Source organism: Amblyraja radiata, chromosome 34 (assembly GCF_010909765.2).
Source record: "Amblyraja radiata isolate CabotCenter1 chromosome 34, sAmbRad1.1.pri, whole genome shotgun sequence".
Lineage (NCBI taxonomy): Eukaryota > Metazoa > Chordata > Chondrichthyes > Rajiformes > Rajidae > Amblyraja > Amblyraja radiata.
Genome location: NC_045989.1, coordinates 8,307,766 through 8,320,653, shown reverse-complemented (window position 1 = coordinate 8,320,653; position 12,888 = coordinate 8,307,766). Strand labels below are relative to the sequence as shown.

Genomic DNA, 12,888 nt, shown 5'->3' with positions numbered 1-12,888 from the left:
GAGAATAGATTACAGAGAAGATTACTGAAGGAATGGGATTGTTTTGTTAGCCAGCATAGACTCGATGGGCCAAATGGTTTCTACTATCTCACTACCCCTTTCTTTCAGGTAATCACTGCTTTTGAACCTAAGCATCTTTTGGCACACAATGTTGACATCAATAAAACAAGATAACCAATATGTAGAATGACTAATGATTCCAGGCTGGCTCTGTGTAGGAAGGAACTGCTGATGCTGGAGTAACTCAGCGGGTCAGACAGCATCTCTGGAAGAAAGGAAGCGGGGACGTTTTGGGTCGAGACCCTTCTTCAGAAGAAGGTGTTTGAAGATGGGTCTTGACCCGAAACATCACCTATTCCTTTCCCCGAGTGAATCTGACTGACCCGCTGAGTAACTCCAGCTTTTTATGTCCCCCTTCGAGGCTGGTTATGTTTGACAAATCTCGAGGGAGCTAATTAGACTCTGTCGTTCCTATTAGAACTGCTTCAAAATTCTCATTTCTCGAGTTTCTTTTCCATTAGTGGATGACTGATGGGGCCACATGGGAGAGGGCCAGGTGACTATGAAATGAATTTAACTGCATGTTGAACCATATTTATTTTGGGCTCTGCAGCTACTACGGACTGACTGTGTGGTTCCCCGACATGATCAAGTACTATCAAAATGAAGACTATGAATCGAGAATGAAGACCTTCCACCAGGAGCGGGTTGAGCACTTCACATTCAACTTCACACTGGAGAACCAGTTTCACATAGAGGGAGAGTACATCAATGTCAGGTAAGCACACTCAATCAGTGGCAATAGACAATAGACAATAGGTGCAGGAGTAGGCCATTTGGCCCTTTGAGTCAGCACCGCCATTCAATGTGATCATCCCCAATCAGTACCCCGTTCCTGCCTTCTCCCCATATCCCCTGACTCTGCTATCTAGCTCTCTCTTGAAAGCTCTCTTCTAACCATAAACTGAGAGACAACATTCTCCTGGATATCCTATTGGATCTCCTGGTGGCCAATGCATATTTATGGCCTCTTAGTTCTCGTCTCAAATGGAAACATTTTCCAGAGGTCTTCCTATTAAAGCCTTTCATAGCCTTGTAGACTTCTGTTAGGTCACTCACCGCCATTCAATGTGATCATGGCTGATCATCCCCAATCAGTACCCCGTTCCTGCCTTCTCCCCATATCCTGACTCCGCTATCTTTAAGAGCCCTATCTAGCTCTCTCTTGAAAGTATCCAGAGAACCGGTCTCCACCTCCCTCTGAGGCAGAGCTCAACATTATGAGAGGTATCGAAACATGCTCATAAAAACAATTAGCACGGTGGCGCAGCGGTAGAGTTGCTGCTTTAAGACCCTGTCCCACTTTCACAACCTAATTCACGACCTTCGCCGAGTTTGAGGACGAGTGAGGCTGCCATCCTGGCGCCACCCGATGGTAATTATCCACCATCTCACCCCATCGGGATGGAAACAAATAATGTTGATCAACTGTTAATAAGTCAGGACTATATTCAGCTGCCAAGCCACCAGTGTGATTTATTCTGTCGTTCCTCTATTCGGTAGTCAAAAAACATTGAAAGTGGTGATCTTAATTGCCGATTTCTTTCTCTACAGATTCATTGCGATCAAATTTAAATCTATTACCTTTGAGGACTCCCTGTTTGAGGATTGCTACTTTGAAGACATTTCATCGATCAACACTCACTTCAAGAATTGTACCTTTGTGAGCACAGTCTTCTATAACACAGGTCAGCATCTGCATTGGAGCACAGTCGAGGAAGGATATCTGGCTGATCCTATCTTGCAACTGGCGCAAGATATGTGGGTCCATGAGGAACTTGATGTTCTAGAATACACAATGTCTTGGCCTCCACCGCCATCTGTGGCAATGAATTACACAGATTCACCACCCTCTAGCTAAAAAGTCATAGAGTCATAGTGTGTGGAAACAGGCCCTTTGGTCCAACCTGCCAACACCATCCAATATGTCCCATCTATCCCAGTCCCACCTGCCTGCATTTGGCCCATATCCCTCTAAACCTGTCCTATCAATGTACCTGTCGAAGGTACACAAAAATGCTGGAGAAACTCAGCGGGTGCAGCAGCATCTATGGATCGAAGGAAACAGGCAATGTTTCAGGCCAAAACCCTTCTTCAGACTCTGTACCTGTCGAATTGTTTCTTAAACATTGCAATAGTCCCTGTTTCAACTACCTCCTCTGGCAGTTCGTTCCATACATCCACCACCCTTTTTGTGAAAATGTTACCCCTCATGTTCCTATTAAATCTTTCCTCCACCTTAAATCTATGTTCTCTGGTTCTCCATTCCCCTACTCTGGGACTTACTTACCATCGCCCGCCGGGGGCTTTGACTCTGACATTGGGAGGAGAATGAGGAGTGCAGGGGAGAGATAAGACTTTGCCTTCCATCACAGTGAGGAGGAGATTCACTGTGATGGATGTTTGTGTAAATTGTCTTGTGTCTTGGTTCTTTTTCTTGTGTGTATGACTGCAGAAACCAAATTTTGTTTGAACCTCAATGAGGTTCAAATGACAACAAATAAATTGTATTGTATTGTATTAAGACTCTGTGCTTGTACCTGATCTATTCCTCTCAGCAAAATCCTCCTCATCTCCATTCTAAGATTCGGCCTTTGAGGTTACCCATTAATTTAATATGAGATAGCAATTGCACCCCAGCTACCACATGGACTTGTCCGAACAAGATCTTAATCCAGTGGCAGGAGGAACCAACATAACCAGAGACCATAGACAATGGTCCAGAGACCAGAGGCAATAACCAGAGACCAGCTCTGCTACATGGACATTAACACTGATGTCAGCACACAAGCACTCATGCCCACATGGCTGGGCGCAGGAACAGATGCTACAGCTCACTCTCCTCCTTGCTTCCTCCACACCTTCTCCCAAACACCCACCCCTCCCCTCGACCCTCTCACCCTCGATTCCCCGCATCTCAGATCCCTTTTTCCAGGATGGTCCAAGGTTGGGGACAGTTCATCTTTTACCACTTATAACACTCCTCTCTCCAACTTGAATATTGGGCAGGCTAATGCCAGCAGTCACATAGTGGGAAGAGAAGTTTGCTTGATTGTCTAACAGTATCACCAAAAGCCATTTATTAAGTAATGTCTGAATGATTTTATTATAGAAGCATTAACACAGCATAAGATTTGATTTAATTTAAAATGGCTGCAATTTAATAATTTCCCAGTCAAATTTGATTACACCTCTATTTAACAAACTGCAATTAATGTTTTGGCAGAGGTTTAACATGATTGTAATTTTCTTTGGCTTGTCTATGGCTTTCTCAAAGAGTTCTTTAAAAAATGGCTTAATTCTCATTTATGTTTGAATTTGTCTACTTCAATATCCCGGGGGATCACATTGGATACCGTCCCAACTGGGATTAGGAAAGTTGGAAAATATGGAGAGATCAGTTTAGTTTAGAGATACAGCGTGGAAACAGGCCCTTCGGCCCACGGAGTCCGAACTGACCAGCGATCCCCGCACATTAACACTATCCAACACACACACTAAGGACAATTTACAGTTATACCAAGCCAATTAAGCTACAAACCTATACGTCTTTGGAGTGTGGGAGGAACCTAAGATCATGGATAAAACGCACATGGTCACGGGGAGAACGTACAAACTCCGTATAGACAACACCCGTAGTCGGGATTGAACCCAGGTCTCCGGTGACAGGTCTCCAGGATCGAACCCAGGTCTCCAGGTCACAGGCAAGCGCAGGAAGGCAGCAACTCTACCACTGCACCACCGTGCCGCCCTTAGATTATGTTAGGTTTAGGTTTATTAGATTAGGTTTAGGGTTAAAATTCTCATGCATACAACTTTTGTTTGCATGCTGTCCAATCTAATCAGATCATGCTATACTTGAATGCATAGAAGCCAAACACAAGTACAAAAGGTAGAGTGAAGAGAAGGATATCGGAGTGCAGAATATAGTTCTCAGTATTGTAGCCTCACAGTTCGAGAGAAATAGCCCACTGTCCGCAATGAGGTCGATTGGAAAGGCAGAACAGTACCTCAGCTAATGGAACGACCATTCCAAAGTCTGGCAACAGAAGGAGAAGATGCTATTCCTCAGTCTAGTGATGGTACATGCTTTAATGCTTTCCTGGTTCTTGATTCCCCTACCTGGGTGAAAGACAGTGCATTTACCCAATCCCTTCGAGATCTTCGACACCTCTATAGGACCACCCCTCAACCTCCTGCGCTCCAAGGAATAAATCCCTAGCCCGCTCAACCTCTCCCCATAGCTCAGCCCCTCGAGTCCTGGCAACATCCTGGTAAATCTTCTCTGAACCCTTTCAAGCTTGATCTCATCAAACAACATTAAATCGAAGATAGACACAAAATGATGGAGTCACTCAGAGGGACATGCAGCATCTCTGGAGAGATGGAATGGGTGACATTTCAAGGTCTCAACCCGAAACAACCCGAGTTACTCCAGCATTTTGTGTCTATCTTCGATATAAACAAGCACCTGCAGTTCTTTCCTCCCCTCAAACAACATTAACTCTGGTTTATGTTCCAGATCTGTTCAAGACCAGGTTTTCCCACAGCAGATTTCTGAACAGCACGTTCCTCCACAACAAGGAAGGATGTCAGATTGACTTCGCCGACGATGCTGAAACGGCCTTCCTCACATACTTGGTCAGTTTCCTGGGCTCGCTGGCTGTGTTGCCCGGGAACATTGTATCTGCCCTGTTCATGGACAAGATCGGAAGGATTAAGATGATTGGTGAGTAGTTGTTGATTATCATTTTCAAGGAAGTTGACGTGGCTCTTTTGTCACAGCGGAAGGAACGTTAGTCTTAGGTTAGTTTAGTTTAGTTTTGTTTAGTTTAGATTCGAGATACAGCACAGAAACAGGCCCTTCGGCCCACAGAGTCCGCGACAACGCACACTAACACTATCCTACACACACTAGGGACAATTTACAATTTTACCAAGGAAATTTGCCTGCAAACCTGTACATTTTTGGAGTGTGGGAGGAAACGGGAGCTCCCGGAGAAAACTCACGCAGGTCATGGGGAGAACATACAAACTCTGTATAAACAGCACCCATAGTCAGGATCGAACCCGGGTCTCTGGCCCTGTACGCAGCAACTCTACCGCTGAACCACCATGCCGCCCAGGCTGAATGTAAGAGGAAGGAGCAGAAACAGGATATTCAGCCCCTCGAGTCTGGTCAACCATTCATTGAAGTCAAGGCATATGCACAAAAGTTTGATTTGTTATCCACAATAACAAACTCGGAAAGGAGCTAGGGTTGTTCTCGTGGGCTTCCCAATGGGAAGATTCCCTTGGGAATTAATCCCATGTGTATGCTGGGTGTTGACACACTGCTAGGTGTTCAAGGTGGACCTCGATCAATTCTCAGCTTGAACAGTGGACCCATAGTACAGGAGGTTGGTCGACATATGTATGGGTTGTTATTTTATCAATTGGGAAGATAAGAGAGCAAGTTTAAGGAGTTTGTGTAGGGAGGAACTGCAGATGCTGGTTTAAACCAAAGATAGACACAAAATGTTGTAGTAACTCAGCGGGACAGGCAGCATCTCTGGAGCGAAGGAATGGGTGACGTTTCAGGAGGAGACCCTTCTTCAGATTTGCCCCTTCCCTCCTTCACCACGCAACTGCCACCTCTATTCCCAGCAGATTACAGGTTTGGGTTAGGAAGATAGTAGTGTGGTGGTGAAGGTATGCCGTAATAGGAAACACCTGGTGTGCCGTTACAGGGAGCAGGAGCCTGGGTTGTTTGATGGATTCATACATCTTTTCTTGACTTCCATTCTCCAGATGTTTTGTAGTTTTAGATTTAGACATCCAGTGGGCAAACAGGCCCTGCAGCCCACCAAGTCCACACTGACCAGCGATCCCCGCACACTAACACAAAACCCACGCAGGTCACGGGGAGAACATACAAACTCCGTACAGACACGCACCCGTAGTCAGGATCGAACCTGCGTCTCTGGCTCTGTCAGGCAGCAACTCTACCGCTGCACCACCATGCCGTCCTCTTGAGGGTTTCTCAATAGTGAAAAACTTGACAGTGTTGATGGTGAAAGGGACCACATTTTACTTCACTGGCCACTGAAAACCAACAAGCAATTAGTTGTTCAGTGTGAGGAATGGACTTAATTACAACAAAAACGAAGACCTATCAGAATTGTAGAAGATCTTGGTGAATCCACACCTGTATGTAATGTCATTGTCTGCAGTTTTGGTCTACCTCAGAAAGGACATACTTTCCACAGAAGGAGTGCAGAGGACCCAGACCCAGAGCAATCTCAAAGGGCTCTAGTCTTTACTCTTGCTCATAAAAAAGTCAAAGTGTCATAGAGGCATACAGCTTGGAAACAGGCCCTTCAGCCCAACTTGCCCATGCCAACCAAGATGCCCCATCTTCACTAGTCCCACCTGCCCGCATATGGTCCCTATCCTTCTAAACCTTTCCTAATCATGGACCTGCCCAAATGTCTTTTAAATGCCGCAACTACTCCCTCTGTCAGCTCGTTCCATACACCCACCACCCTTTGTGTGAAAAAGCTGCCCCTCAGGTTCTTTAGTTTAGTTTAGAGATACAGTGCGGAAACGGCCCACCGACCAGCGATCCCCGCACACACTAACATTAGCCCTACACACACTAGGGATAATTTACATTTTTTTTATAATACCAAGCCAATTAACCTACAAACCTGCACATCTTCAGAATGTGGGAGGAATCCGAAAAATCTCAGAGCAAGCCCATGCAGGTCACGGGGAGAACGTACAAATTCCGTGCAGAAAGCACCAGGAGTCAGGACCCAACCCGGGTCTCTGGCGCTGTAAGGCTTATGGCCTACTGAGTTCGCGCCAACCAGCGATCCCCACATACTAACACTGTCCTACACACACTAGCCACAATTAACAATTTAAAAAAGAAAATTTGTCTGCAAACCTGTACATTTTTGGAGTGTGGGAGGAAACCAGAGTTCCTGGAGAAAACCCACGCAGGTCATTGGGAGAGCATACAAACTCTGTATAGACAGCACCCATAGTCAGGATCGAACCTGGGTCTCTGGCCCTGTAAGGCAGCAACTCTACCGCTGAACCACCATGCTGCCCACGTTCTTTACCATATAATCTGTATCACTTACGTGGCAACTGTCTGTTGCTCTAATTTGCTCTTCTAGGTGGATCAATGTTGCTGTCGGCCATCACCTGCTTCTTCCTGTTTTTTGGGGACAGTGAGTCGGCCATGATCGGAATGCAGTGTCTGTTCTGTGGGGTCAGTATAGCAGCGTGGAATGCACTGGATGTGATCACCGTGGAGCTGTACTCTACAGATAAAAGGTGGGTGGTTCCGCTCTCCCTTCTGACCTGTCCAGCAGCAGCTTGGCCTATCCTGGACATCATGGTGTAACCAAGGCAGATCTTGGTTACGCCACTTGTATTCTCATTAAGGAGAAGGATGCATGGCCAAGCTGGCCATCCGCGAGTCACGGTGCCAGGCGCAAGAGGGCTCTGCCCGAGCCGGCAGCCTGCCCCTTTTACCGGGGTTACACCCGCGCCTGGGTGGTACTCGAGAAAGACTGTCCACGGGCTCCCTGCCGGATCTCCGGGACCACTACGGGGGAGGGGTGTGGGGGGTCATGTGGAATGTATCCTTGACAAGGATTGTAACATACTTGTTTAATACTCAGTATATTTGATATTTGAGAATATTTGTTTTACTTTGGACTATGGTAGAGCTGCTGCCTCTCAGCACCAGACACCCGGGCTTGATCCTAACCTCGGGTGATGTCCAAGTAGAGTTTGAGTCAAGAGTCAAGAGAGTTTATTATCATGTGTCCCAGATAGGACAATGAAATTCTTGCATTGCTGCAGCACAACAGGATATTGTGGTCATAAATACAGAACGGATCAGTGTGTCCATATACCATAATAAATATATATATACACACACATCAGTAAACAGATAAAATGCAATAGGCTGTTATAGTTCAGAGTTTGTTTGAAGTTGAGTTTAATAGCCTGATGGCAATTGGGGAAGAAGCTGTTCCTGAATCTGGATGTTGCAGATTTCAGGCTCCTGTACCTTCTACCTGATGGCAGTGGAGAGATGAGTGTGTGGCCAGGATGGTGTGGGTCCTTGATGATGCTGCCAGCCTTTTTAAGGCAGCGACTGCGATAGATCCCCTCGATGGTGGGGAGGTCAGAAGCGATGATAGACAGGGCAGTGGTTACAACTTTTTGCAGCCTTTTCTGCTCCTGGACGCTCAGGTTGCTGTACCAGGCCACGATGCAACCAGTCAGCATGCTCTCTACTGTGCACCTGTAGAAGTTCGAGAGAGTCCTCCTTGACAAACCGACTCACCGTAATATTCTCAGGAAGTAGAGGCGCTGATGTGTTTTCTTTATGATTGCATCAGTGTTCTGGGACCAGGAGAGATCTTCGGAAATATGCACGCCCAGGAATTTGAAGTTCTTGACCCTTTCCACCATCGACCCGTTGATATAAACATTCTCCCTGCGACCACCATGGGTTTCCCCCGGGTGCACTGGTTTCCTCGCACATCATAAAGACGTGCGGGCTGTTTAGGTTAATTGGCTTCTGCAAATACTCCCTAGTGTACAGGGAGTGGATGCGAAAGAGGGATAACATAGAGCTCGTATGAACGGGTAATCGATGGTCAACGGGGACTTGGGCTGAATAGTCACAATCAAACCCGGGTCTCTGTCCATTTTAATTGCCTAATGACAGAGCAACAAACTGCAAATTATGGTCTTCATAACCAACCTGGGATAAACCATGTTGGCCTCATGCTGGAAGTGATGGAATATACACAATGCAAAGAGACACTGACATTACCTTAACATAGAAAAGACATTTCCGCCAAATTTGATCAATGGTTTGGAGTTGGCAGCTCTCTGTAAAGTTGGAAGGACCTGTGAACTGAGAACATACCAGTGATCGGTGGCAATGTACTCATGGGAGAGAGTCGGGTGAGATGGATGGGGTTCGGACCAGAGATTCCTCCTCATCTCCTTTCTAAAGATGCAATACATTCTTTATGTATCCAGGCATGCTATACCTGACCGTGAAGCATTCATGGAAGGCAGAAACTCTACCGCTGAGCCACCATGCCGCCCCAAATTGTACCGACCCAATTGCCGAAACGGAACAATGAAATTCTTACTTTAATGGTGTTCTAATATGAATGGCTACCATTCTAATGTCTGTAATTATGTCAAGGTCTGAAAAGCATTGTGATACCAAGAAACAGCGCAACGGTTGTGAAAATGGAACATTTGGGTTGGTGGAATTTAATTTCCATTTCTTTCCACAGGGCAACTGCATTTGGAATCCTGAACGGCCTCTCCAAGTTTGCCGCGATCCTGGGCATATCGATATTCGCCTCTTTCGTGGAGATAACTAAGGTGGTCCCCATCTTGTTGGCTTCTGTTGCATTAGTGGGAGGTGCCGTGCTTGGTCTTCGGCTTCCTGAGACCCGGGAGCAGGTTCTGATGTGAGGGGCCCTCCACCACATTCTGGACCCATAGTATATGCACAGCTGCTAACCACTACCCTTACAACCTGAAGCATCCACTCCACCATCTGTGCTTTCTGAGCCTGGACATACTTGTGGTATCTGTACACGCAATGCGGTTTCATATAGCTACTTAACATGTATTGACAGAAGTCGTCCTGTACACATACTCATCAGGCTGGGATGGGGGAAGATTGGACACCATCACTAGTGTTTTCATTGTTCAGTGTTGCACCCCCTTACTTTGATGTTCTCTCTCTCTGTTAATCGCACACCCTGCACACATCCCGATTGGCCCCGTGAAGGGTCAGTCCTCACCTCTTGGTTTATGGGTCCACCAATGGAAGTTCAGCCATACACACTTCATGCCAACTCAGTGAGGTGTTGAAGTCTTGGAGGAGATGCACCCATGCTCCTCCCCACTGCAAACTGCAACTAGCAGATTTAAACCTGACCTCCAGTGCCGTATGTGTGGAGTTTACATGTCCTCCATGCGTCATAAGTGATAGGAGCAGAATTAGGCCATTCGGCCCATCAAGTCTACTCCACCATTCAATTATGGCTGATCTATCTCCCTCTCCTAACCCCATTCTCCTGCCTTCTCCCCATAACCCCTATGTGGGTTTCCTCCAGGCCATACTATTTCCTCTGCTTTTCTAAAGACGTGCGGGTCGGTAGGTTAATTGGCCGCGGTAGATTGCCCCTGGTGTGTAGGTGAGTGGTGAACTCTGGGGGCTGGGGATGGGAATAGCTTATGAGGACATGAGGAGAGAGAAAGTGGATTTAGTGGAGTTGGGAGCCTGGTGGGTAGCATTGACTCAATGGGCCGAAGGGTCTCTTTCCATGCTGCATGACTAGATGTAAAGTTGTTATAATATGCTGTTGCAATAGTGAACCTCTGGAAGTAAAGATGCTCTCTCTGCCGCCCTGCCTGCAGACAACAGTGTGGGAAAGAAGCTCTGCCTGACACCATTAAGTGAGGTCGTGCCCGATTGACTGATTAGACTTGCAACTAGATCAATAGATATTTCCCCCGAGCTCCCACTCTGATTGATGCTGATGCTGGAATGTGTTTTATCGTGCTGAATGTCGACACAGGAACTGCAGATGCTGGTTTACCAGAAAAGACACAAAGTGCTGGAGTAACGCAAAGGATCAGGCAGCATCTCTGGAGAACATGGATAGGTGACGTTTCGGGTCGGTACGCTCTGACAGTCTGACGAGGGTCTCGACCTGAAACGTCACATACCCATGTTCTCCGGGGATATTGCCTGACCTGTTGAGTTACTCCAGCGCTCTGTGTCTTATCATGCTGAATTATAGGTTTAAGGTCACATTCCAATGTTACAGTGCAGGGTTCAACGCTGACTATTGGAAGATTGTTAAGCCAGGGTCTTGTGTGTTTTTCACGTGGACATGGATAGAAGCCAAGCAGCACATTCTCCCAATGTCCTCCAGTTAAGGCCACCAACCTGTTCACTGGTCTGTGAAATCCTTGCTGTTTGTGGGCATACTGCACAGCGAATATCTATCTACATGAGATGACCAACAGCTCCAGCGAAAAGGCTTTAACACGCCTCGATGGTTGCGTAACCATTGCATAAAATCAGGTGTCATTCTGTTGTGCAGAATGTTCCCACATCAGCGCATTATTGACCTTTGGTTCCAACATCACATTGAAATCTGTTACAAAGACTGGCTTCCAAATTAGACCCACTCAAACCTGTCTTTAGTGCTTCTGTTGTCATAACACAAGTTTTGCACCTGGTTTCAGGTGTTCGTACCCATTTATTGGTAAAGTGTCATCCGTCTAGAAATTGGACAGGGCGCTTCCTATTCTCCCCCCTTGCATAACTCACCCCTTGCATTTTCCATTTCCTGCATGCTTTGCAAATGCATATCATCAACATGCTCTGGCCATTTTAATTGCCTAATGACAGAGCTCAAGACTGCAAATTATGGTCTTCATGGGATAAACTATGGTGTTCCCATGTGGGAAGTGATGGAATATACACAAGGCAAAGAGGCAGGGACTATCCCAACATTTAAGAAACAGTTAGACTGGTACATGGATAGGACAGGTTTGGAGGGATATGGGCAAAATGGTGGGAGTTTGGGTGGGGCATGTTGTAGCTGAGGCATGTTGGTCGGTGTGGGCGTTGGACCTGTTCCACACTGTATCACTCTATGACTAGGGCAAATATGTCACGTTAAAATACCATATAACATCTACTAGCTCAGATGGTAATACAGTTTGTAATCTATAAAACAAAGACTGCAATGGTTCAAGAAGTCCTCATCACCACCTTATCAAGGGTAATGAGAGATGTCAACAAATGCTGGTCTTGCCACTGATGTAGTGATTTAAAACAAAACATTATTACAAAAGCAAAGAATGAGGCCATTCACTCCATCATCCTCATGACAGCTCTTTAGGCCTAGCTAATGACTCAGCCCTTTCCACTGAACCTCTTGAGTATTTTATTCTTAAGCACATATTCAATTTTCAGCCTTGAAATGATTATTGTGTTGAAATTGAAAAATTCTTTCCACGCAGTGTCTGTAATGCAGATGCCAAGAACCCACTGAAACTCACAATTTTTATTTTAATAATTATACTCTGACAAGAAATATCCCTCTCCAAAGTAATAATAAGAGTCATTTATCATTCATGACCCATTAATATTTATCAGACGCCGTCTAACCGTAAACATCGGCAAATGTTTTTCATCCTGTGAACTCTGGATTGTCAGTGCGTTCAGTCTGTTTACCGATTGCTTCAGCAGCCTGTCAGCTACTGAATACTAAAACGGTAAACCACCTTTAGAATGCTCAGCGGGAACAGTCAGCAGTTGGAAGAGAATCAAAGCCGAGTGGTTTTGGGTGTGAATCCTTTTCCAGAACTGCATCCAAACCTTTCTTGTCATCTTTCCATCTGCCTTTGTAGAAATGAGAGCCTTCATATCACACTTGCCACAACGCCAAAAACATTCCAGTGGACTGATTTATTTATTCCTCAGATGTGGATAAACCAAATGGTTTTTTTATGCCTCGTTGTCAGCTTCACCTCAGCCAACAATGAACCATTCTACATTTCCTTGCTTTGACCTGACCTTCTCATGCCTTACCCTTCCATATCTCCAGTTTGCCTCTCCCCTGACTCTCAGTCTGAAGAAGGGTCTCGACCCGAAACGTCACCCATTCCTACTCGCCAGAGATGCTGCCTGTCCCGCCCGCTGAGTTACTCCAGCATTTTGCATCTATCCTGTGCAAACCTAATGCTTATTGTCCAGTGCAATTCACA

General features: G+C 46.0%; 1 protein-coding gene across 2 annotated transcripts in view; it reads left to right on the top strand.

Annotated features, from left to right (window-relative positions):
* Nucleotides 1-10,145, top strand: part of sv2b (synaptic vesicle glycoprotein 2B) — a 144,248-nt gene extending 134,103 nt beyond the window's left edge. For both annotated transcript variants that reach the window (XM_033050706.1, XM_033050707.1), the window contains exons 9-13: nucleotides 614-778; nucleotides 1,615-1,748; nucleotides 4,583-4,789; nucleotides 7,227-7,386; nucleotides 9,384-10,145. In XM_033050706.1, coding sequence (XP_032906597.1) covers nucleotides 614-778; nucleotides 1,615-1,748; nucleotides 4,583-4,789; nucleotides 7,227-7,386; nucleotides 9,384-9,567 — 850 coding nt within the window. In that variant the 3' untranslated portion in view covers nucleotides 9,568-10,145. The remainder of the gene's footprint in view (nucleotides 1-613; nucleotides 779-1,614; nucleotides 1,749-4,582; nucleotides 4,790-7,226; nucleotides 7,387-9,383) is intronic.
* The last annotated feature ends 2,743 nt before the right edge of the window (nucleotides 10,146-12,888 follow it).